The sequence below is a fragment of the Salvelinus sp. IW2-2015 genome, linkage group LG14 (assembly GCF_002910315.2).
Source record: "Salvelinus sp. IW2-2015 linkage group LG14, ASM291031v2, whole genome shotgun sequence".
NCBI lineage: Eukaryota > Metazoa > Chordata > Actinopteri > Salmoniformes > Salmonidae > Salvelinus > Salvelinus sp. IW2-2015.
The window spans coordinates 1,723,084-1,749,705 of record NC_036854.1 but is presented as its reverse complement, the minus strand read 5'-3'; the positions used below and the strand labels follow the sequence as shown (position 1 = coordinate 1,749,705).

General features: G+C 44.0%; 2 protein-coding genes and 2 pseudogenes across 5 annotated transcripts in view; 2 read left to right on the top strand and 2 right to left on the bottom strand.

Moving 5' to 3' along the window:
- LOC111972610 (RNA-binding protein 25) overlaps positions 1-1,173 on the top strand; it is a 28,269-nt gene extending 27,096 nt beyond the window's left edge. For all 4 annotated transcript variants that reach the window (XM_070446454.1, XM_070446453.1, XM_070446452.1 and 1 more), the window contains exons 15-17: positions 70-168; positions 267-314; positions 479-1,173. In XM_070446454.1, the coding sequence (XP_070302555.1) occupies positions 70-168; positions 267-314; positions 479-571 (240 nt within the window). In that variant the 3' untranslated portion in view covers positions 572-1,173. The remainder of the gene's footprint in view (positions 1-69; positions 169-266; positions 315-478) is intronic.
- Positions 1,174-2,184: 1,011 nt separating this feature from the next.
- On the bottom strand, positions 2,185-5,886 carry LOC111972737 (eukaryotic translation initiation factor 2 subunit 1-like; annotated as a pseudogene).
- Positions 5,887-8,465: 2,579 nt separating this feature from the next.
- LOC111972736 (V-type proton ATPase subunit D) lies at positions 8,466-18,072 on the top strand. Its single transcript, XM_023999796.2, has 9 exons — positions 8,466-8,702; positions 11,075-11,192; positions 11,896-11,975; positions 12,068-12,135; positions 15,864-15,908; positions 16,162-16,265; positions 16,488-16,554; positions 16,660-16,738; positions 17,290-18,072. The coding sequence occupies exons 1-9, from the start codon at positions 8,662-8,664 to the stop codon at positions 17,432-17,434; spliced, it is 747 nt and encodes a 248-aa protein (XP_023855564.1). The 5' UTR covers positions 8,466-8,661; the 3' UTR covers positions 17,435-18,072.
- Positions 18,073-18,262: 190 nt separating this feature from the next.
- Positions 18,263-26,622, bottom strand: part of LOC111972876 (protein PALS1-like) — a 28,684-nt pseudogene continuing 20,324 nt past the window's right edge.

Below are 26,622 nucleotides of genomic sequence, written 5' to 3'. Positions count from 1 at the left end.
TACAATACTGATAGACGTCTCTGGTGCAGTGACTAAAGAACTGTATGTCTGACTGTCTATCCTTCCCAGACTCTGATGGATCGACGCATACGCCCCTGGATCAATAAAAAGATAATTGAGTACATTGGAGAAGAGGAGGCTACGCTAGTGGATTTTGTCTGCTCAAAGGTGTGTAAGCTTGATTGTGATGCAATCTACTGGGGGAAGTGGGTGTTCTTGGTATAGGAGTTAATTCTGATTCATTCATTTTGACCTCTTATCCCCAGGTGATGGCTCATGGTACACCACAGGGTATCTTGGATGATGTTGCCATGGTGAGTATCCCAAACAAAGATACTGCAAACATTCTCAAAATAGTCTCGGTTCAGCTTAAGCTTATTGTTAAAACTACATTTGATCATTTTTGATTCCCTAAAACAGAGCCTTTAAAACGTACTAATTCATTGATCCAACTGAAATGCTGTATCTTTACACCAAGGTTCTGGATGAAGAAGCAGAAGTCTTCATAGTCAAGATGTGGAGGTTGCTGATCTATGAAACAGAGGCCAAGAAGATTGGGCTGGTGAAATAAGAAACCCAAGAAAGCATAGAACGAACATCCAACTTTTTCTAATAGATTAATCCGACTTTAGTGTTGTTAGCCACCAAAAAATACTGCTTCTCCATTCGAGCAGCCTAAAATCAAAGAATGGGCTCATCCTAATACGCCAACAATGGCTTTCTACTACGGACAATATTGAGCTCCCGTTTTCTCATTATTCCAATAGACTGGTACATGTCTCTCTACTGCAGCTGCTGACTGTACAGCCTACATGTGTATGTGCTTGAATGACTTTGACTAAGTGCTTATTGAAGATGCATGCAAGCAACCACTTGGACAATGGCCTGACTAGTCTCTTGGCTTGAGTTGGCTGTCCCGAGGGTTGGGATGGAGCTGGCAGATAAGCAGTTAACGTTTGAAGAAGACAACATGGCTACCAAGCCGTGGGAAGGAGGTTCACTGAAAGGTATCTCACTGGTCTCAGTTTGTCTATAGTTTTGTGATATTAGTACTTAGAAACATCCACAACTTCTGTAACATCTCAAATGCTTAGTCATTGGCATCTGCTGAAACTTCTGTTTAAGTGGAGTAGGTTTGTTTTTGTATTACAAACAACTTTCTAAAAATGCTATTTGAGGATGATGGGCCAGATACTGAATGTTAGGTCTTCCTGACTTGTGATTGGCTGGTCTCATACTGTAACACCTGACAGAACACTGTATAGGAAAGGTTCATTTGGAAGACCAGCTGTAATGATTGTGATTTGTGAAAACATTGTCTCCATTTTGTTTTTTTTGTACCAGTGGAAATTTGTTTTGAATAAAGATGATTTTCTATAGTTCTGTGTACTTGGTTTTGTCAATAGTCAAGATGTCATCAGGTCTTGATCTGGCCCAGTGCATAAACCAATAGTTGATTCTGGGTTAAACTTGGAACATTGCTATCCTAGAGACATGATGTATCTGAGTGATAGAGAATGTTTGTTACATCAGTAATACTATAGTGTGATAGAGAATGGTTCTGTAGGAGACAGATGGCTTTGGAATGTGCTGGGTGGACAGGAGGCAGTCACAGGAATACTATAGGTGATACCGGTGGAGAGCTTTGGATTAGACATCAAGGAGCTTGAGGTCAGATCACCATAAGGGAGAAGGAATGGTTTATTACTTCGTCTTCCTGTCAAACCATAAAATATGTAAGGATTGGAGTGTGTATATATATATACATTTCTGGTGGTGGAAACATGTTTTGTCTAATGCAGCTGTATTGATCCTCTGGGAAGAAAATCTTTCATAGGTTCTAATTTTCAGAGTAAAAACTATGGACACCAACAGTAAGGAAGACTGAATTTATTTGACCAGCTCTGGCAGTGTAGTATAAAGAACCACTGTGTGCCATGGAGACATGGTACAAGCACTTTTAACTAGGGGGCTTGTTAAATTTGATGCAATATAATGTGAATGTGATTCCCTATTCTACACAATCTGGATTAGTCTGGGTACCAGTCTTTTTGGTTATCATTCCGCTCCTTGCCAAGCTAAACATTTGGTATATGACAGGGAATACAAAGGGTAAATGTTAGCTAAACAGACTGGTACCCAGGCTAGCAATTGATACCAAACTCCACATAGTTGCCAACAAAGTCATTGATCAGAACTTTATTGATGTCAAAATACATAGTACTGGAAGAGCACAAACCAGACACACAACAGCCTATTATACCTCTTCCTTCTACACGCATCACTTCCTGTGACCAGCAAGAGGCCAATCACCATGGATACTGAAGACACTGGGGCAAGAAGTAAAAGGCCAATGCTTGTAGACAGTTTTCTGCATATATGGGTATAATTGATCCAAATAGGTGTTGGTACTGTAAAATGGTTACTTACTAGTATAGTTTGCCTTAACATTTCATTCTGTCTATTTCTAGACCTGAGTGGATAGTGATACATGTTTCCATTTTCTGAGAAACCTCTCTTAATTGACAGGGACATTTGCAATTGAATACCCCTGTTTTTGGAATATGAGAGTTACACATCTGTTGGACAATGTGACTATGGCCAGATCTGCCTATCCTCTCTTGTCTTCCCAACATCCCTTCTCTCAGGGCTGACGGACTAGTCCTCTGCTTAGCCTCCATCTCCATCCTCGTCGTCTCCATCCACCTCTGCGTTCTCCCGCTCTAGCCTTTCCAGCTGTCTCGTCCATGTCCGTCACCACATTTACACATTTAGCAGATGCTCTTCTCCAGAGCCACTTATAATCAGTGCATTCAACTAAGGTGGGTAAAAACAAACATATAATTGTAAGTAAAACCTTAAGCCGCTAACTGTAAAATCAGTGCTAGTAAGACGGTACAAAAGTCAAGTGTATTTTATTTACATAGTTGGACATGACACATTCACGAGAAGTGGCCTCAGAGAGAGAAACCACCTTTGGCATTCCCTCACACTACTGATCACCCATCTCTCCATCGTTTTCCCAGCCAACTATCTACTGTAACGGTATCCTCTGTCTCACCTCCATCTGGATGTTAAAAACGCACCTCTTCTCCTCGACCCTCTCTTTGATGGCCGCCATGGCCTGGTAGAGAACCGACAGGCCCTCAGTGCGCTCCAGAGTGGTCGTGGTCATCACGTAGCGTGGCGGCGCTATCACATTCATCTAGGAGGAGAAAGCACTCGAGCGGTCATTGAACACCGTCAAGAAAGTTGCGGTCGACCACAGAAAGAATGACATGAAATAGATTATACTTCTATGGGGTTGACACGGGCACAGCCACATGCTTGATAGGGTACGAGAGCTCCTTGATGCAACTTACCTTGATTGGCATGGCTTCTGTCGAGCAGCTAAGCCCCACCCTCAGGGCGTCTTTTACTGCGTCGATGCCCTCATACCCGTAGCATGCCACCTCAATGTCTGCTAGGAAGATGGTACAAATGTATTGTTAAAATAACTACGGTGCCAAGCCACCATGTTTCCAGTTCAACACTTCAGACGAGTTCAACATGCCACTGGAGTTAAAATCAATTTCCATATTGGTGTAGTAAAATGTTATTTTAAACATCAAATGTGGAAATACCAACCCAACAAGGCTTCCTAAGGTAGGGAATGAGCACTGCCAGAGGCAGACCTGTTGGGTTGAAACACGTTGCAGTATGAGTCCTGCTGCAACCTTAACATGCTTATCTGCTTTTACCTTGGAATATTTTTATATAGTTCACTTTATCTCTGCAATGTACAGGCCTCCTTTACTGAAAAACAGGATCCATGCCATGTACAGGCCTCCTTTACTTAAAAACAGGATCCATGCCATGTACAGGCCTCCTTTACTTAAAAACAGGATCCATGCCATGTACAGGCCTCCTCCCCCCTCTGATCCTCTGTAACGTGTATGTAGTGTATCTTATTGTTGATTGTGCGGTGGTCTCGGACCTGCTCTGATTTTGACCGCCTGTGGAGTGAGTCGCCTGTTAATGTTGTTGATGAGCACGGCCCTCTCCTCCTCTGTCAGGTCCAGCCCATCCAGAATGGCAGGGTCTCTGGGAATTTATGAACGCACCCTAAGAATGACAGATCTTAGTCTCGTTGTCTGATTCCCACTCTAGGGCAGATCCAAAAACACATTCTGCTGGCTTCCATATTCTCTTTTCACATTGTCCTTTCCAGCCAGGTTCCAGTTACTATGGTGGATGTGTAACCAGGCCAGCCTAGTAGTTTGGCTCAGTCATGTGAAAAGGTTATAGGAAGAGTCACGATACAATACAGCCTGTTTGAAGACGTCAGAATCCCGGACGCTTGTGCTTCTCATCAAACACCCAGGCCGTGCGTGTGAACAGACTCTCCAGCTGCAGGTCTTTAGTGTACTCCAGCACCTCAGCCACGTGATGAAGAATACTGTACACCTGCCACGCCTAAGATATTTACACTCCATATCCCTTCTGGTCAAGAGGGGAATACTCATGTTAGCCTGGTCCCAGATCTAGGCCCGATTTCATAAAGCGACTCAGAGTAGGAGTGCCGATTTAGGAACAGGTGCCCCCCCTGTCCATTCATTATGATTTAAAAGGCAAAACTGATCCTATAATCAGGATTCCTACTCTGAGACACTTAATGAATAGGGGCCCTGTTTGTGCCATCTTGCCAACTCCTTTGGTCATTGTCATCGATCGTGGCAAAATTACGAACTCTGTTATACACATGTGCTGTATAAGCCTTAAAGCTGTACATTTCCACTGTCTGTTTCTCTCATGTTAGAAGAAGCCAGTGTTTTTCCTCTCTTGTTTCTGAGTAACTTGGTCACATGGCCAAAGACAAAGAGCCTCTGAGAGTGACCAGTTTTTGGTCCATCCTGTTTTTCCGTATCTTTCCAATGGCACATCTGTGTGGAGATATGACGAGAACAGCTAGCTTGAGCAGCAACAACAATTTTATCAGCAGAATTGAGTAACAACACTGGCATTATCACCTGTTTGCACGCTATGATCCCACCATGATCTCACACACCTGCTAAACTGTCACGTAGACAGAGGTTGTATTTCCCTATAAAGGCTGAGACCCAACTCTTGTTTGAAGGGCCCTTAACTCTGCACTGTTGTTGAGTGGATTGTTAACCAGCTCCAGATTTGCAAATCTTATAATTAAAAAGTTGTTGTTTGAAGAATCTACAGTCTCTTCCTTTCTGGTTAGAATTTCCACGACACATCCTAACCACCATCGCAGTAGGCTACATTTACATTTAAGTCATTTAGCAGACGCTCTTATCCATCTACACTGCACAAACACATCTGGGAACAGGGTACACAATCGTCTGAGAGTTTATGACTTTGTTGGAAGAGAATGATAGAGTTTGTACATTACAGCATCCTCCGGCACGTGGCTGAGTGCCGGCGGTCAACCTGACTTACGGTTTTAGATTCTGTGAATTTGTCTCCACATTTGATAGCCTCCTCTGGCGAAACTGTTCTCTTTGATGACTCTACCCTGCGGAGAGTTGACATTGACAAATATCAGAGATGTTTTTGACTGACCAAAATTAACAAGATGTGTACGTACACACACAATCTTTATTTCACCGACCAGACCCACTCAAACCCCACCTCACCCTTCTCTTTGTCCACTCGGATGACCACCACACACTCATTGCGACTGATCCTAATGAGCTTGTTGATGGAGCAGATACGTTGGCGTGGCAACTCGCTCAGCAGGATCATGCCCTCAATGTTGTTGTACTCCAGCAGACTGACGTAGGCGCCCATCTCGGTGATGGAGCACACGTTCCCCATCAGCACATCCTCCACCTCAGGGAACCGGTGCTGGTAGAACCTACAGCTAAGGTTCAGCATCGCTGGGAGGGAAACAGTAGCATTGAGGTAAATATAATGAAACCAGAGACATTTTAAATGTTGAGATATGCTATTCCATTTACTTACAATGGGTTTTTAAACAGGCTTTGATGAAACTCTAGCAACTGAATAAAAGATCAATGGGACGTACATTTGGTTGGACAGTCACATCAGATAGGATAATACATGGAATAGCTACATTCTTATTATTTACTAATTATAATTGATCTTTTGTCAATAATTATTGGTTACAGTAAAAGTGTAAAAATGTCAGTCTGATCTTTAGTCTTGGAAGTACACTATAAAACGCAACATGCAACAATTAAAGATTTTACTGAGTTACAGTTCATATGAAGAAATCAGTCAATTTAAATTAATTAATTAGGTCTTAATCTATGGATTTCACATGACTGGGAATACAGATATGCTTCTGTTGGTCACAGATAACAAAAGAAGTAGGGGTGTGGCTCAGAAAACCAGTCAGTGTGACCACCATTTGACTCATGCAGTGTGACACATCTCCTTCGCATAGAGTTGATCAGGCTGTTGATTGTGCCCTGTGGGAATGTAGTCCCACACAGGTAGCCTAGTGGTTAGAGCGTTGGGCCAGTAACCGAAAGGTTGCTGGATCGAATCCCCGAGCTGACAAGTTAAAAATATCTGTTGTTCTGCCCTTGAACAAGGCAGTTAGCACACTGTTCCCCGGTAGGCCGTCATTGTAAATAAGAATTTGTTCTTATTAACGGACTTGCCTAGTTAAATGAAAAAAATAAAATGGCTGTACGAAGTTGCTGGATATTGGTGGGAACTGGAACGCGGTGTTGTACACGTTGATCCCAAACATGTCTGAGTATGCAGGCCATGGAAGAACTGGGACATTTTCAGTTCCAGGAATTGTGTACAGACATTGGGCCATGCATCATGCTGAAACATGGTGATGGCGGCGGATGAATGACAACAATGGGACCTCAGTATCTCTGTGCATTCAAATTGCCATTGATAAAATGCAATTGTGTTTGTGGTCCGGAGCTTTTATCTGCCCATACCATCATCATGGGGCATGTTCACAACGTTGATGTCAGCAAACCGCTCGCCCAAACGATGCCATACATGCTGAAACTGGGATTTATCCGTAAAGAGCATACTTCTCCAGCGTGCCAGTGGCCATCGAATGTGAGCATTTGCCCAATGATGTCGGTTACGACGCCGAACTGCAGTCAGGTCGAGACCCTGGTGAGGACGACAAGCACGCAAATGAGCTTTCATGAGACGTTTCTGACAGTTGTGCAGAAATTCTTTGGTTGTGCAAACCCAGTTTCATCAGCTGTCTGGGTTGCTGGTCTCAGACCATCCTGCAGGTGAAGAAGCCGGATGTTGAAGTCCAGGGCTGGAGTGGTTACACATGGTCTGTGGTTGTGAGGCCGGTTGGACATACCACCAAATTCTCTAAAACGACATTTGAGGTGGCTTGTGGTAGAGAAATTAACATTCAACAGCTCTGGTGGACATTCCTGCAGTCCAATTGCACACTCCCTCAAAACTTGACATCTGTGGCATTGGGTTGTGTGACAAAACTGCACATTTTAGAGTGGTCCCCAGCACAAGGTGCACCTGTGTAATGATAATGCTGTTTAATCAGCTTCTTGATATGCCACACCGGTCAGGTGGATGGATTATATTAGCAAAGGAGAAACGCTCACTAACAGGGATGTAAAACAAATTGTGCACAACATTTGACATAAGCTTTTCGTGGCATGGAACATTTCTGGGATATTTTATTTCCTCTCATGAAACACTTTACATGTTTACATTTTTGTTAAATATATTTATATTTTCTGTAATTCAGAGGTAATCTGTAAAATAGACATTGGTCTCAACATGCCTCCCTGATAAAATAAAGGTTAAATAAAATGTACTTTGGGCGAATCACTGTAGTCAAGAGCAAAAATTCCACAAAGCTGGGTCTCTGCTCCACTCTGGTGAAGTTTATAACACACTTCCTTCACCGTGTGGTTTAGTACGCTACAAGGATAGTTCCATGACAGAGATTACATTTTGTTCTGATATTTAAGTCTAGCGTTACCTGATCATACCTCCATGTCCAAAAAACTCCTCCCCTTCAACTCTTCAAATCTCTAGACGTCAACGAATCCACATTGATCACACCTGTATGTTCTCACAGCAGATATCTCTAACTGCACTCAATTGCCATAGCACATATTTTTACACCGACAAGAATGAGTTGACAGATAGATATCCTCTTACTGTATTGCCATAAAGTAACCCAGCTTAACGTGATTACATTAGCGCACATGCACCTAACTAGCAAATTAACTCTTCACAACCCCGGCAAACAGCTGTTTTGTTCGCGGTGACTGGAGTAGACGTCTCACCTGTATCGTATAGTTACGGAACAATATGGTGTAATGTCCTGTATTTGTTTTTTTTCCAAATACGTAGCTAGCGAATTGGGCCCAATTGCTTCAACTTCAAATTCATCTGTGCGCTCATTTTTCGACCCGGAAGAGAAAGCGCCTGGGTTGACAGGCGCAAGCGCAATAGCTGTTAACAACACAGTCACATGACTTCTAACCAGCTGATGTATTTTCGCACTAGAATATCGTGAAGATCACGACATCGGTTACAAATCTGTCATACTCAAGGTGTAATAAAAATTGTGCAATAGCTTTTCTTTATTATTAGAGATATCTGTTAGCTGTCTCGTCATCCAGACGGAATTGAAGTACAGAAGACTGTTTGCAGCCAAAGAACAAGATGTCAGGAAAAGAGAGGATCGACGTATTCCCCTCTAGAATGTAAGTAACGTTAGCTAGCTAAGTAGCTAGTTAGCATGTTTGACATTTCTAAATAATCCTAGCAATCTAGCTAGGTTTGCGATTTTATGCTCCCCAATTTTATATGAATCTACATCGCCTTCTAGCTCAGAGATTACCAACCCCCTTTCGAAGACTCTCGGATCATTAATAACAAAAAAAAACCACTATATATACACATATGTATGTGGACACCCCTTCAAATGAGTGGATTCGGCTATTTCAGCCACACCCGTTGCTGACAGGTGTATACAATCGAGCACACAGCCATGCAATCTCCATAGACAAACGTTGACAGTAGAATGGCCTTACTGAAGAGCTCACACTTACAACCTGGCACTGTCATACTATGCCCTTTCTAACAAGTCACATTTCTGCCCTGGTCAGCTTTAAGTGCTGTTATTGTGAAGTGGAAACTAATAGAAGCAACCACGGCTCAGCCGCGAAATCGTCTGTCCTCGGTTCCAACACTCACTACCGAATTCTGGCAGGTAGCCTAGTGGTTAGAGCGTTGGACTAGTAACCGAAAGGTTGCAAGTTCGAATCCCCGAGTTGACAAGGTAAAAGTCTGTTGTTAACCCACTGTTCCTATGCCATCATTGAAAATAGAATTTGTTCTTAACTGACTTGTCTGGTTAAATAAAAAGAATCAGTCAGCATAAGAACTGTTCCTCGGAGCTTCGTGAAAGGGGTTTCCATGGCTGAGCAGCTGCACACAAGCCTAAGATCACCATGCGCAATGCCAAGTGTCTGCTGGAGTGTTGTAAAGCTCGCCCGAACTCACTAATGCTCTTGTAGCAAGTCCCCGCAGCAATGTTCCAACATCTAGTGGAAAGCTTTCCCAGAAGAGTGGAGGCTGTTATAGCAGCAAAGGGGGGACCAACTCCATATTAATGCCCATGATTTTGGAATGACATGTTCTACACCCGTTGTTCTACAAGCAGGTGTCCACATACTTTTGGTCATGTATATATTTCGAATAGCAGAATACACAAGGTGCAATTTTGAAATGTGGTTGTGAATCAGCATTTTTTTCTTATGTCAGTCACGCAATTAGCTCATGTCAGCTAACATTTTTCTGATTAGTAAATTAGTCCAGCGCCAGCTATCAAAATGTAGTAATCATGGTCGAATTACCAGCCGACGGGGCCTTCATTTGATTTTGTTTGTCAGTCTCACTCAGATATCATTAAAAACTGCAAGCATTTATCTCCACTGTATGGAAAAATGTGTAGAATTGTAGTTAATTAGCTGTAAAAAAGCACATTTTCCTATTCACCCTATAGCAAAATGTGTAGAATTGTAGTTAATTAGCTGGAAAAAAAACACATTTTCCTATTCACCCTATAGCAAAATGTGTAGAATTGCAGGAGATTCTCTGCAATTTGAGTTAATTTCGTGCAATTCTACACATTTTGTTACATCATCAGTTGTCACAAAGGGCTTATACAGAAACCCAGCCTAAAACCTCAAACAGCAAGCAATGCCAATGTAGAAGCATGGTGGTAAGGAAAAACTCCCCAGAAAGGCAGGATCCTAGGAAGAAACCTAGAGAGGAATCGGGCTCTGGGGGGTGGCCTGTCCTCTTCTGGCTGTGCCGGGTGGAGATTATAACAGAACATGGCCAAGATGTTCAAATGTTCATAGATGACCAGCAGGGTCAAATAATAATAATCCCAGTGGTTGTAGAGGGTGCAACAGGTCAGCACCTCAGGAATACATGTCAGTTGGCTTTTCATAGCCGAGCATTCAGAAGACGAGACAGCAGGTGCGGTAGAGGGGAAAAAGAGGGTTGAATACCGCAGGCCCTGTGCAAGGTAGCATGTCCTGTGAACAGGCAAAAGCCACAGGCAAAACAGCAGAAACTGTATCAGCAGCACGACTGGGGACTACCAGGACTTATCAGACCAGGTAGTCCTGAGGAATGGTTTTAGTCCTCAGGTCCTCCAGGAGGGGCGAATTAAAGGGAGCATGCACATGGGTACGCAGACCTGCGAGCAACTGCAGCCCCTCATGATGAGTTCAGATTAGTTTGTGGCCCCCACTCCCATCAATTTCCCATCCCTGTTCTAGCTAGTTGTTAGGCAGAGCCCATTTGTAAAAGTGCTTTCAATGAATGAAATGGGTGCAATGACAGATTTTAATCATGTGATGACTGGCCATAATTTCCAAACCACAGAGCTTTTTATGTGCCTTACATATAGTCTATGGGACTACTGTACTTTCCCCAAAAATATTCTCCACAGATTATACCATGTCAAACTTACTTAGGCCTACTTACTATGATTCAAATCTGAATGTTCATATTTATTATGGAAGTCCTCTGTCTGACATCTGATGACTTGTCTGTGAAGGGCTCAGACCATCATGAAGGCCCGTCTGAAGGGGGCCCAGACCGGCAGGAACCTACTGAAGAAGAAGGCTGATGCTCTCTCCATGCGCTTCCGTCAGATCCTCCGCAAGATCATTGAGGTAATTCAAGGGGGGTTAAAACCATAGAAACAAAAATATTAGACTGGGGAAAACCATTGACATTTGATGGTACACTAATGTGTCACGTTAGCCCAAGATGTACTCTTAAGGAGCCTGCCGTTACTCCTTAAGGTCCAAAGCTATTTTCAGAGGTACGCTGGTTCTGGCAGCCAAAACAGCCCAATACTCAATCTAAACGTGAATCAGTTCTCAAAGTATGTGGTCCCGTTCTGTGAGCTTCTTCCATTACACACAGGTGTTCGGCGCATGCTATATAGCTAATTAGCACAGGTTGTCCCTCTGTCTTCTGTAAACACGTGCTGTAACAGAGTTATGGCAATGTGGAACCCTAACCCTATAAAAGGTGTTTATCAATTTAACCGCAAGCGATTCATGTTCAGAACAAAGCTCTCCCGAGAGAAGACGCCTTCGTCCAATGACTCTTATGTGTAATGGAACTGAGAGTCATGATTAAGGGCTAGGGTAAACTCAATATGGCTGCCGGCCTACCCATCACCAACCATTGATTTAAATGGGAATATCTGTTCTTGTAGTTATATTTCTATGTTTAAAACATTGTCTAATTCCCTGTTTCTTAATAATATACTGTAAGTAAGTTTATTGTTTTGTATAACAGATCCTAATGTCATCAGGGCCTGACACATTGACTTCAGTCCTTCTCGTTTCCTCTCGCTATCTCTAGACAAAGACCTTGATGGGCGAAGTGATGAGGGAGGCGGCCTTCTCTTTAGCTGAGGCGAAATTCGCTGCTGGCGACTTCAGGTGAGAGGATGTGCATTTGATGCTTTTTATTTAGGCGTTTGTCTAATGTTTAGTCAATGTTCTCTCATAACATTCTCCTAATGTTCCCACAGCACCACTGTCATCCAGAATGTTAACAAGGCCAAGGTGAAGGTTCGGGCGAAGAAGGACAACGTGGCAGGTTAGCAGCTCTGGACTCACTAGGGATGTTATAAATGGGCAAAAAATAATAATAAACATCAATTTTTTTTATCGATTTTTTGTTCATAAAATACCATGTGAATTCAGCGCAGCTGCCAGCAATGGTTTGGGTCTCACAGAGCGTCCCTTTCAAAGTCAGACGGTTCAGCGTTGCACCTGTACTACCATTACTGGATCTCAGTTCCACATCAAAGTTTGCATTTCTTTCTCATTTAACTTCCCAAAGTATTGTCATACAGGACTTCGCTGCTGTCGCTTGCCTTTCTCTGCTGACGACAGTGACGTAGTGGAGAGTCGGCTCCAAAATAATTGATTCCTCGACTCCTTGCACGTCGACTACCATTTCTGAGTGTCCACTAGGAATCGTCTCCTAAGATTCAGTATTTTTGGAACAGAGGAGACTGATTGGTTGCCGTACTTCCGAGAACACTCACATCTTTCATAGCGATCTAGTGAGGGACAGACAGAGAGAGGGGAGGGGCATATTATAAGCAGGACAGCCACCAGGCAGACAGTCGTAACCGTACACTAGGCATATCTATCGGCAATCAAAAGTTGTATCTCACAATGGAATGCTGTATCTCACAACTTCAGTAAGGCAGAGCCTATCATCAATGAAGAGGCTAGGATATTGAGATGAGTTTGACGCAACACTTACTTCTCACACAGTCAAATCAAACTTTATTTGTCACATGCGCCGAATACAACAAGTGTAGACCTTACCATGAAATGCTTACTTACAAGCGCTTAATCAACAGTGCTGTTCAAGAAGAGTTAAGAAAATATTTACCAAATAATTTAAGTAAAAAAATAAATAAAAAGTAACACAATAAAGAGGCTATATACAGGGGGTACCGGTACCGGGTCAGTGTGCGGGGGTACAGGTTAGAGGTAATTTGTACATGTAGGTAGGGGGTATGTGACTATGCATAGATTATAAACAGCGAGTAGCAGCAGTGTACAAAACAAATGGGGGGGGGGACTTGAAACTAACAACCCGCTCCACTACAACCCCGTCGATGAGAATAGGGGCGTGCTCGGTCCTCCTTTTCCTGTAGTCCACAATCATTTCCTTTGTCTTGATCACGTTGAGGGAGAGGTTGTTATCCTGCCAGTTCTCTGACCTCCTCCCTATAGGCTGTCTCATCGTTGTCGGTGATCAGGCCTACCACTGTTGTGTCGTCAGCAAACTTAATGATGGTAAGGGCCTCCCGGCTGCGACCGGGAGACCCATGGGGCGGCGCACAATTGGCCCAGCGTCGTCCGGGGAAGGGGAGGGTTTGGCCGGCAGGGATGTCCTTGTCCCATCGTGCACTTGCGACTCCTGTGGTTGGCCGGGCGCAGAGCACGCTGACACGGTCGCCAGGTGCACAGTGTTTCCTCCGACACATTGGTGCGGCTGGCTTCCGGGTTAAGTGGGCATTGTGTCAAGAAGCAGTGCGGCTTGGTTGGGTTGTGTTTCGGAGGACGCACGGCTCTCGACCTTCACCTCTCCCGAGTCCGTAAGGGAGTTGCAGCGATGAGACAAGACTGAAACTACCAATTGGATACCACAAAATTGGGGAGAAAACAATGATGGTGTTGGAGTCGCGGATGAACAGGGAGTACAGGAGGGGACTAAGTACACACCCAGTGTTGAGGATCAGCGTGGCAGACGTGTTGTTGCCTACCCTTACCACCTGGGAGCGGCCCGTCAGGAAGTCCAGGATCCAGTTGCAGAAGGAGGTGTTTAGTCCCAGGGTCCTTAGCTTAGTGATGAGCTTCATGGGCACTATGGTGTTGAATGCTGAGCTGTAGTCAATGAACAGCATTCTTACATAGGTGTTCCTTTTGTCCAGGAGGGAAAGGGCAGTGTGGAGAGCAATTGAGATTGCACCATCTGTGGATCTGTTGGGGTGGTATGCGAATTGGAGTAGGTCTAGGTTATCCGGGAGGATGCTGTTGATGTGAGCCATGACCAGCCTTTCAAAGCATTTCATGGCTACAGGCGTGAGTGCTACGGGGTGGTAATCATTTAGGCAGGTTACCTTCTCTTCCTTGGGCACAGGGACTATGGTGGTCTGCTTGAAACATAGGTATTACAGACTCGGTCAGGGAGAGGTTGAAAATGTCAGTGAAAACACTTGCCAGTTGGTCCGTGCATGCTTTGAGTACACGTCCTGGTAATCCGTCTGGCCCCGCGGCTTTGTGAATATTGACCTGTTTAAAGGTCTTGCTCAGATCGGCTACCGAAAGCGTTATCACACAGAACAGCTGATGCTCTCGTGCATACTTCAGTGTTGCTTGTCTCAAAGCGAGCATAAAAGGCATTTTGCTCGTCTGGTAGGCTCGCATCACTAGGCAGCTCGCGTCTGGGTTTCCCTTTGTAGTCCTTAATAGTTTAAGCCCTGACACATCCGACGAGCGTCAGAGCCGGTGTAGTAGGATTCAATCTTTATCCTGTATTTACGCTTTGCTTGTTTGTTAGTTCGTCTGAGGGCATAGCAGGATTTCTTCTAGGCGTCCGATGCAGATGTTGCCTGTAATCCATGGCTTCTGGTTGGGATGTGTACGTACGGTCACTGTGGGGACGACATCGTCGATGCTCTTATTGATGAAGCCGATGACTGAGGTGGTGTACTCCTCAATGCCATTGGATGAATCCCAGAACATATTTCAGTCTGTGCTAGCAAAACAGTCCTGTAGTGTAGCATCCGTGTCATCTGACCACTAATGTATTGAGAGAGTCACTGGTACTTCCTGCTTTAGTTTTTGCTTGTAAGCAGGAATCAGGAGGATAGAATTATGGTCAGATTTGCCAATTGGAGGGCGAGGGAGAGCTTTGTATGCATCTCTGTGTGTGAAGTAAAAGTTTTTTTCCCCCTCTGGTTGCACATGTGACATGCTGGTAAAAATTTGTAAAACTGATTTAAGTTTCCCTGCATTAAAGTCCCCGGCCACTAGGAGCGCCGCTTCTGGGTGAGCATTTTCTTGTTTGCTTATGGCCTTATGGAGTTGGTTGAGAGCGGTCTTAGTGCCAGCAATGGTCTGTGGTGGTAAATAGACAGCCCAATAATAATATGAGAACTCTCTTGGTAGGTAGTGTGGTCTACAGCTTATCATAAGGTACTCTACCTCAGGCAATCAATACCTCAAAACTTCTTGAATATTAGACATTGCGCACCAGCTGTTGTTGACAAAAAGACACACACCCCCACCCCTCGTCTTACCAGTTCTGCCTGTGCATTGAAAATCCCTCCAGCTCTATATTATCTGTGTCGTCGTTCAGCCATGACTCGGTGAAACATAAGATATTACAGTTCTTAATGTCCTGTTGTTAGGATAATCGTAGGTCATCACTTTATTTTCCAATGATTGCAAGTAGAACGGAAGGCAGTGGGCGTTTACTCTCTCGCCTACAGATTCTCAAAAGGCAGCCTGATCTGTGTCCTCTTTACCCCCGTCTTTTCTTCGCGGAAGAAAAGGGCCTGCTCCCAGGAGGGCAGTATATGTTTCTCGTCAGACTTTCCTCAGGCCTTTATAGCCTATCGTCTAGTTAGGCTATAACACAGAAAATAATCATTTTATAAAAATGTTAAGGATCCCAGTTTTGTTTAAAGGTACATATACACACAGGTTAGCTCTTCTGATCTTCTCTGTACTTTTTTAGAACAACATGTCTCTCCTAAATGTCTGACCTGTGTGATTCTCCTCTCCCTCACATCACAGGTGTCACTCTACCTGTGTTTGAGCTCTACCAAGAAGGAGGGGACAGTAAGTAGTCTTATCTGGTCCTGTGTTGCTCAGTTGGTAGAGTATGAACGCATGACTCTTTTTGAATAAACCTTCTAAATGGCAATTTTGTTATAACATATTAAATAATCTCAAATATTGGCTTGGCTGCATTTATGGGAAAATTTTCTTTTTTTAACAGGTTTAAAGGAAGCTTTGTCTATGCCCTGCTGTTGAACATGTAGTGGTGTTTGTGTCACTACTCACGGTATTCCTTCCATCCTCTACTTGTTAGGTTATGAGCTGACTGGTCTGGCCAGGGGAGGAGAGCAGCTCTCCAGGCTGAAGAGGAACTATGCTAAAGCAGTGGAGCTGCTGGTGGAGTTGGCCTCCTTACAGGTAGATGGAATAAAATAGAATGAAACAGGAAGGGATTTTCCAGGCCTTGGCCAATAAGAACAGCTTATTTTCATTTCCCCATTGCAAAAAGTTCACGTTTTCTGGTGCGTGTCCTAAAGACCATGATCCCAGGAAGTAAGTCTGTTGCAAGACTGTGGTAAAACATACAATGTATGTCTCACTAAACAACAAAGTCTCATGGTCTCACTGTTTGATTGATAGACTTCCTTCGTCACACTGGATCAAGCCATAAAGATCACCAACCGCCGTGTGAATGCCATCGAGCATGGTGAGTCCGGCCTGCTTTCGCACAATGACAAAACCTGCGCCACATATCAATAATGGCTGTCAGAAGAGAGCAAGATGATTAAAATGTGATTTGAACTGTCCGCAGTAATCATCCCCCGTATTGAGCGGACCCTCAGTTACATCATCACAGAGCTGGATGAGAGGGAACGAGAAGAGTTCTACAGGTAAGTTATATTTCCAGACCACCTCCCTCACCTCTGTTCATCTCCTTTTTATTTTTTATTTTTTTAAGTGTCCCTCAACTCCATATCCTTGTCTCTACCCCCATATTACCAGAGTATCACGTAGATATAAAGGATTCTTATTCAGTTTCTATGGTGTGTCCAGAGATGGAAAGAGGTCTCATCTTTGTATCTGTGCCATCTGTGACCTCAGCCTCAATTGCGCTGCCTATTTTCATTTTAAAGTGGTCAATTTTCTTATTTTGTTTGGGAAAAAGTGTCAAGCTATATTGGTGATTTACTGCCACCTGCAGTGCTGGAGTCCTGCACCAAATGTTGTGGCTGCTAGATGGAGGTGACATACAGTAGCTTAAAGCCATTTACAAACCATAGCCCATTTATTTAAAGAAGACAATGCTCTGATCATTGGCTGATTTCTCCCAACCAATAGGATCCCCACCTAGTTGACTACTTTAAATGGTGGAAGCCCTCAATGTCTATGCTAAAACAGGTTATATCTTCAAACTATCTCTATGGCGTGTCCACCTCCTCAGGCTGAAGAAGATCCAGGAGAAGAAGAAGCAGATGAGGGAGAGGACTGAGAAGGAGATCGCCATCCGTCTGGCCAAGCTGGGCCCCATCGCTGAGCCGTCCAACATGCTGACGGAGGAAACCGACGAGGACCTGCTGTTTGAGTGACATGCCGTCATTCCCATTACAGTCATCCTATTTATTCATGTTGTCTTGTTCTAAAAAAAAAGTTATGTTTTTGTGTACACCGGTGATGTTTTGTTTTCAGTATTGGAGATGTCCCAGATGTATCCCTGTATTGAACTACGAGGTTTAAACTGTTAGCAGCAATGTCAGAACTTTGCTGCTAACAGCAATCACATCAGTTCACTAGTGCATTGACGTTAGTTATCTTTTGAATACTTAAAGCAGCGAATAATATATAGATTAAGTAAAGTAACATGGTTTACATATGTGAACTGTATTCAACATTCCATCTGATTGGGTGAGGACATAGATGGCTCTGTAAAGTTTACGGTTTCACCAGAACACTCAAGTCAATGCATGCCGTCATTCTGTACAGTAATAACAGTGTGGTCGTTCTTTTCCCCCGAAGTGTGAGTGTCTGCTTTGTGGAGGCTAGTCCCTTCCATGTTGGCCCCATGAGTGGGGTTATATTGAACATAGCAGAATTACATTCTATTTCTATGGCATTGACCCTTTACAGGAGGATGGCTAACATGTAGGTACCTGATCCTGCTGTTGCACCCTGAGGGCAACCCCTCCTGTGTCAGAGCACTTCATCCAAATAAAGATTCTGTATATTCCTCAAGTGTCACTTTCTCAAATGAGTTTGATGTTTTAGCCACAATTTGTGCATCAGGCTGCATTTCCACATGCAGCCCAATTCTGATCTTACATGTTTTGGTAACTCGGCATACACAATTAATATTTCTGAAGTGTATTCCAAAAGCATTCATTTACCTGAAACTAATGTCCAACATTATGAAGCAGTGCTCAAGAGAAATATTCGTTTTATTGAAGATGGCTTCTTGAGTTCTGCTTATAAAGTACCAACGAAAAAGGTTTGTCAGATGAATTGATATGTTGAAGTAGGCTACAGCTCCTAATTGTTCAACCTGTTAGTGTCTGGTCAGACTAACTAGGAGCTTGATTTAATCTGTAACGCTGAATTTCAGTGCGATTGAAATTTAAAGGCAACATTCCCGCGTTTGCGGAGACTGGACTCCCAGTAAACGTTGCATATGTCGGCTCAATCGGAAATGACCTTAACTTCAAGCACGCTATAGCGCAGATCTCCGGCGATAATGATTGAATCAAGCCCCTCGATACACTGACTAGACAATAGCTACTAAGGTGATCTTTACTGATGATGAATGATTGAGGTCTGTGAGGTACAAGCGCAGAAACACAACATAGTACTATCGTTTATACACAGCAACTACCTTACCATATTTACAATACAAACGGCTTCTCTTTGGTTCTCACTTCTGGGAGAAAGTTACATAGTAGCAAATTGGTCCTCCATTGAGATATATTGTTCCTGTGCATTGCATTCTCTTGTTGTATACCTTACATTGGGGTCTGAGGTAATGGTAAACCACATTTGTTTACCATCTCTTCTAAAAAATACATATTTTACAATCATAAATAACTATTGAGATTGAAATGAAAATATGTTTTCTACAGTTTTGGATAAATGTCTTTGCATAGGCTACTGGAATGTTGACGACATTGACACAAACCCAAAAGAACATTCAAAGACAAAAACACAGACAGAACACACACATATAAGACAGTATCCATCCCTGTAAATGTAAAGTCCACCTACCATAAGAAGGCTAGTTAAAGGACAAGTCACCCTTTCGGTCAGAGAAGGCATGGGCCTTCTATTTTGTGTCCACGATGGCCTCAGCGATCATTGTCCATTCTTCCTTTTAGGGTCATTCTTCCAGAGCTGTGGGTCATGTTCATTAGGGTACACCGTAGTGAAATGTTGTTGTTTTTTCTCCTGAAAATGAAAACAAGTGGTTCTTATTGGACGAGTCCATGTAGTCCCTTCCCGTTACAATCTGTTTTCTTCCGTTTGGTGCCTAATGAACACGACCCAGGCCACACTCTCATTCATGGGGTTGACCTCTAGCACAACCAGGAGGAGGGTACCCACTGGGGCTCTGTGTCCAACTTGTCAATGAGCCGTAGCAGCTCGTGGAAGGCTGTTTCTGGCTCGCTGTTAACGATGGCGGTGTCAAACAGGTGGCCGTAGGCCTGCTCCATCTCCCAGGCCTTCTCCATCAGCTCCTTCAGTTCCTCTGGCTAGATGCAGGGAAACACAAGAGGGAAGAACAGGGGTTAAATATATCCTGGCTAGATGTTTGGAAACAGGAAGGAAGGACAGGGGATAGAGCTATCCTGGTTGGATGTAGGGAAACTGGAGTGAAGGAAAGGGGTTATGGATCCTGGCTAGATATAGGGAAACAGGAAGAAAAAATAGGGGTTAGAGCAGGGTTTCCCAAACTCAGTCCTGGGGATTCTAAGGGGTGCATGTTTTGGTTTTTGCCCTAGAACTATACAGCTTTGATTATTTGAATCAGCTGTATCGTGTTAGGGCAAAAAACAAAAAGTGCACCCATTTGGGGTCCCCAGGACAGAGTTTGGGAAACGGTGGGTTAGACATATCCTGGCAAGATGCAAGGAAACAGGAGGGAAGGACAGGGTTTAGAGATATCCTGGCAAGATGCAAGGAAACAGGAAGGACAGGGTTTAGAGATATCCTGGCTAGATGTAGGATAACAGGAGGAAAGGACAGGGTTTAGAGATATCCTGGCTAGATGTAGGAAAACAGGAGGCAGGACAGGGTTAGAGATATCCTGGCTAGATGTAGGAACAGGAGGAAGGACAGGGTTTTAGAGATATCCTGGCTAGATGTAGGGAAACGATGAAGGACAGGGTTTAGAGATATCCTGGCTAGATGTAGGGAAAAGAAAGGAAGTAGGGGTTTAGCGATATGCTGGCTAGATGTAGGGAAACAGGAAGGACAGGGTTTAGAGATATCCTGGCTAGATGTAGGAAAACAGTAGGGAAGGACAGGGTTTAGAGATATCCTGGCTAGATGTAGGGAAACAGAAGGAAGGACAGGGTTTAGAGATATCCTGGCTAGATGTAGGAGAAACAGGAGGAAGGACAGGGTTTAGAGATATCCTGGCTAGATGTAGGGAAACAGGAAGAAGGACAGGGTTTAGAGATATCCTGGCTAGATGTAGGGAAACAGGAGGGAAGGACAGGGTTTAGAGATATCCTGGCTAGATGTAGGGAAAAGGAGGAAGGACAGGGATAGAGTATCCTGGCTAGATGTAGGGAAACAGGAAGGAAGGACAGGGTTTAGAGATCCCTGGCTAGATGTAGGGAAACAAGGAAGGAAGACGGGGTTTAGAGATATCCTGGCTAGATGTAGGGACAGTGAAGGACAGGGGTTTAGAGATATCCTGGCTAGATGTAGGGAAAAAGGAAGGAAGGACAGGGTTATAGAATACCTGGCTAGATGTAGGGAATACAGGAAGGACAGGGTTTAGAGATATCCTGGCTAGATGTAGGTCAACAGGAAGGACAGGGTTTAGAGTATCCTGGCTAGATGTAGGGAAACAGGAAGGAAGGACAGGGTTTAGAGATATCCTGGCTAGATGTAGGGAAACAGGAAGGACAGGGTTTAGAGATATCCTGGCTAGATGTAGCTCAAGGCAGAACTATTACTGTACCAGCAGAGGAGAAATAGTTCATTATAGCTTCTCACAGGTATAATGATCAACATGATAAGTGTGATTCATGTAATACATTCACTGTGGATATTAATGTATCTATGGTACTTGCTGATAAAGGGCTTTTTGTGAGATAAGTACCTTTGGGTTTTTGCCATCCTTGGCCAGCAGGGTGCGCAATCGCTCCTGAGAGGGAGGAGCGATGAAGATCACATAGGGCTTGAGGTTGGAGGACCACAGCACCCGCAGTGACTGACGGAGAGAACGAAAGAAAACAGCAGCAGGAGGAGGCGAGAAAATTAGAAAAAAGGGAGATAGAGAATGGAGGAATAGCAGCATGGATAGTATGCTTTCAAAACATGATATGAAATTTCCTCCACAACATATTCTCAACTAGCGGCTAACAGTCCCCCTTTAATTAAACATAACTTTTAAGGCTTAAAAAGCCTTTATTAATCATTCATAAGGCCTGTAAAGATGCTTAAAATGGCATGCACATAAAATGTGGCACAAGGGCTAAGTACCAGGTGTAAGGACATATCACCCTTTATGTAGAATGACTTACTTACACATGATTTATGAAGCATCTATGTAGTGCTTATGAAGTGCTATGTAGGGCTTATGAAGATTTAGTTTCCTACCTTAGTGTGCAGGCACAGCAGACAGATCCTGCCTGAGTTGATGACCTGTCGAACCGAGTCACTGCTGGTGCCGTACAGGTTCCTGTCATACTCCCCAGACTCGATGAACTTCCCTGCTGCGTCGTCCGTCTCAAACGCCAGACGGTTCACAAAGTGGTACTCCCTCCCATTCTTCTCGTGTATCCGTGGGCTTCTCGTTGTATCTGAGTGATAACGATTGTTGAAATTAGAATTTGGTATATTAAATGTAATATTAAATGTATAATTAAGTTTTTGTCTGGTCTATTGTAATAAACAGTTAACACAAAAAAATACATGAGAATTTGGTAGAAGCTAAGCTGTATGTATTGGTAACGTCGACCTTACCTGATTGAATTGCTGTAGTAATTTGCCAATGCTTCAAGCTATCAAACCCCATCAAACTTTATTTAAAGTCTGTTTAATAATTAAAGTCTGTTTAATAATCACAACACTTAAATAAGATATAAAAACCTAACAGGCCACGAACTGAACCTCCCACAAGAACAAGTGGATCTTGTTCCCATCACAAGTCTTGCCCCGCCCCCCAATCCCCTGCTCTGATTGGTCTACTTACGTGGCACGGCGCTGGCAAATCTGTCCGGCTGGATCAACAGCAGCCTCCGCCGCAGCTCGTCCTGCCCGCTGTTGGGCGGACCAATCAGGGCAATAGGTCGCTTGCGACTGGCCGGCTGGTGGTAGAGCGCCATCTCATCATAGGTCAGGATGTCATCGGAGGAGGAGTCTGGGCGCGACAGAGGTAAGTAGAGAGGTTGGGGTTTACTGAAGGTGTTGCAGTATGAAATGTTTACAGAAATGTTACTCTATATACATATCAGATAGAAATATGTTATGTAGAACAGATATACCTATCAGAATATTCCACAACATTCAGCTGAGGGGGAACACGGCAGATAGAAATGTAATGAATAGAGCAGGCATGATTACTCGGTACATGTCAGAGGCATATCTGTTCTACCCAATCCATTTATTTCTGAATGTGCCCCAGAGTCCAGCCTCCTGTGTGCCAACAAGACTGAGGTATTAAGACTTCCTGCTAGGAGAGGACGTTCCACTCTCATACTTTTAAGTCTAAGACACACCAATAACATTTGCTGGCCGAGAGAACTTAGCACCTCTGAATGTAATGTCCTGACCGAGTTCGCACCGATTTTACAGTGCCTTCGGAAAGTAGTCAGACCACATTTGTTCTGGTTACAGCCTTATTCTATAATGGATAAACATATATATTTTTAAATCGTATCAATCTACACACACTAACCCATAATGACAAAGAATAAACTGTTTAAAAAAAAAATGTTGCTAATTTACAAAAAATATGTCGAAGCACCTTTGGCAGCGATTACAGCCTCGAGTCTTATTGGGTACAACGCTACAAGCTTGGTACATCTATATTTAGGGAGTTTCTCCCATTCTTCTCTGCAGATCCTCTGTCAGGTTGGATGGGGAGCGTCGCTGCACAGCTATTTCTCCAGGTCTCTCCAGAGATGTTCGATCGGGTTCAAGTCCACTCAAGGACATTCAGAGACTTGTCCCGAAGCCACTCCTGCATTGTCTTGGCTGTGTGCTTAGGATTCTTTTGCTGTTGGAAGGTGAACCTTCGCCCCAGTTTGAGGTCCTGAGCGCTCTAGAGCAGGTTTTCATCAAGAATCTCTCTGTACTTTGCTCCATTCATCTTTGCCTCAATGCTGACTAGTCTCCCTGACTAGTCTCCCTGCCACTGAAAAACATCCCCACAGCATGATGCCGCCGCCACCATGCTTCACCGTAGGGATGGTGCCAGGTTTCCTCCAGACGTGACGCTTGGCATTCCGGCCAAAGAGTTCAATCTTGGTTTCACCAGACCAGAGAATCTTGTTTCTCATGGTCTGAGAGTCTTTAGGTGCCTTTTGGCAAACTCCAAGTGGGTTGTCATGTGCCTTTTACTGAGGAGTGGCTTCCGTCTGGCCACTTTACCATAAAGGCTGATTTGCTGGAGTGCTGCAGAGATGGTTGTCCTTCTGGAAGGTTCTCCCATCTCCACAGAGGAACTCTGGAGCTCTGACAGTGACCATCGTGTTCTTGGTCACCTCCCTGACCAAGGCCCTTCTCCCCTGATTGCTCAGTTTGGCCGGGCGGCCAGCTCTATGAAGTCTTGGTAGTTCCAAACTTCTTCCATTTAAGAATGATGGAAGCCACTGTGTCCTTGGGGACCTTCAATGCTGCAGAAATGTTTTGGTTCCTCCCTCAGATCTGTGCCTCGACACAATCCTGTCTCGGAGCTCTACGGACAATTCTTTCCTTTGGTTTTTGCTCTGACATGCACTGTCAACTGTGGGACCTCATATAGACAGGTGTGTGCCTTTCCAAATCATGTCCAATCAATTGAATTTACTACAGTTGGACTCCCAATCAAGTTGTAGAAACATGTCAAGGATGAACGGACAATTCCTTCGACCTCATGGCGTGGTTTTTGCTCTGACATGCACTGTCAACTGTGGGACCTTTATATAGACAGGTGTGTGTCTTTCCAAATCATGTCCAATCAATTGAATTTACCACAGGTGTAGAAAGATCAAGGATGATACATTTAAACTAGATGCAACTCGAGCTCATTTCGAGTTATCATAGCAAAAGGTCTGAATAGTTATTGTAAATAAGAATATTTCAGTTTTTAATTTCTAAAAACCTATTTCGCTTTGTCATTTATGGGGTACTGTGTGTAGATTGCTGAGGATTTTATTTTATTATTATTATTATTTTATTTTTTATCCATTTTAGAATAAGGCTGTAACGTAACTAAATGCTGTAAAAAGTCAATGGGTCTGAATACTTTCCGAAAAGGCACTTTACAATCGTGTAAATCTGTTATAATGTACATAGGGACATTGAGAGAGGCAAGTCCCAAATCGACCCCTAGACCTATGCCCCACTATGTTGTGGATATCTAAAAGGACTTGACAGGTGTGAGCAAATATGGTAGTAGCGCTCACACTCTGATAGGCTAAGTGTAACTTTCACCATATTCCTCACACCAATCAAATATCACAGTGCATAGGTGCTAGCAGTCATTTTGGGATTGGACCAAAAAGATGTGGAGAAAAGAAGCACCCTTACCGACGTTGCTGCGGGGGTTGTACATGTCTTCTTCCTCTCTTTTTGTTCTTCTTTGAACACCAAAGCTTCCCTGGAGAAAATGAGAAGTGGAAATTATCAACATGATGATTTTAGAGCATATCAGATCATAATGATTGTGTGTGTGTGTGTGTGTGGTGTGTGTTGTGTGGTGTGTTGTGTGTGTGTGTGTGTAGTGTGTGGTGTGTGTGTGTGGTGTGTGTGTGTTGTGTGGTGTGTGGTGTGTGTGGTGTGTGCATGCCTGTGTTTAGACACCTGTGATAGCTGCCTGGAGTGTGTAACTGAGCAGGCAGTATATATAGTATCCCTTACCCTGGCGCTTGTTCAGGATTCCTGTCCACAATGGTTTTCTTCATAGCTTCTCTCTGCTGCTGGAAGCTCTTCCCTGGGAGAGGGCAACAGAAACATTTACTTGGGGGGAAAAATTATGGGGTAGGGGTTGTTAGGGTTGGGGTTAGGGTTGGGTACCTGGTACTAGCCCGGCTAGGGGCTAGTTGTCCTCATCTCCCTCCCGGTAGGGTTAGGGTTGGGGTTAAGGTTGGGGTTAGGGTTGGGTACCTTGTACTAGCCCGGCTAGGGGCTGGTTCTCCTCATCTCACTCCCTGTAGGGTTAGGGTTGGGGTTAGGGTTGGGGTTAGGGTTGGGTACCTGGTACTAGCCCGGCTAGGGGCTGGTTGTCCTCATCTCCCTCCCGGTAGGGTTAGGGTTGGGGCTAGGGTTGGGGTTAGGGTTGGGTACCTGGTACTAGCCCGGCTAGGGGCTGGTTGTCCTCATCTCCCTCCCGGTAGGCCTGCCACCAGTTGGGGTCATCCTGGCTGATAATGTGGAGGATGTCTCCCTTCCGGAAGGAAAGGCCCAGCTCCCTGCACGGCACGTACGGGTCATCAGACGGGTCGTAGTTAAAATACGCCCTCACGTGCATCTGAACACATGGGTGACATAAGCATCATCATCTCTCAGAAGAGTTTAGTAACTGATTATGATGTAATAATTGATCACACATGTTGTGCATGCACGCACGCACACACACATACACACACACACACACCACTCACACACCCTGAAGGAGCCTTACCACCGTCTCTCTGTGTGGGGGAGTTTTCTTCTGAGAGCTGGGGATGAGAAGGAAGGTCAAAGTGCCATGCATCTCCGTCTGAGGAGAGAGACCAATGACACTGAGTACAATCCACAGTACATGGAATCAGCTTCATTCAAATTAACTAAGTATTACACAATGTAGTGTCATGTACTGTAATGTTTTGTGGTTTCAAGAATGAGGAAAGATGGGGTCGAGCCGAGGCTACATAAAATGTTACATGAATTAGATTTGATGGCATCAACGCGACATACTGACACCAGTCAATGGGCACATTATGTGTGTGTCTGTGCCTGTTTTTGATTTGATTTATTTACCTAGGTAACTCAGTTAAGAACAAATTCTTATTTGCAATGACGGCCTTCCAAAAAGCAAACAGCCTCCTGCGGGGACGGAGGATTAAAAATAAAAAATATATATGACAAAACACGCATCTCGACAAGAGGGACACCACAACACTACATAAAGAGAGACCTAAGACAACAACACAACATGGCAGCAGCACAACATGGTAGCAGCACAAAACATGGTACAAACATTATTTGGCACAGACAACAGCACAAAGGGCAAGAAGGTAGAGACAACAATACATCATGCAAAGCAGCCACAACTGTCAGTAAGAGTGTCCATGATTGAGTCTTTGAATGAAGAGATTGATATAAAACTGTCCAGTTTGAGTGTTTGTTGCAGCTCGTTCCAGTCGCTAGCTGC

What these genes read in the sequence shown, in the direction of transcription:
- LOC111972736 (XM_023999796.2), top strand. Translation starts at nt 8,662, where the DNA reads ATGTCAGGAAAAGAGAGGATCGACGTATTCCCCTCTAGAAT. An exon ending in GACGTATTCCCCTCTAGAAT is followed by an intron (nt 8,703 to 11,074) that starts GTAAGTAACGTT and finishes TTGTCTGTGAAG; the next exon opens with GGCTCAGACCATCATGAAGG. An exon ending in TGGAGTTGGCCTCCTTACAG is followed by an intron (nt 16,266 to 16,487) that starts GTAGATGGAATA and finishes TTTGATTGATAG; the next exon opens with ACTTCCTTCGTCACACTGGA.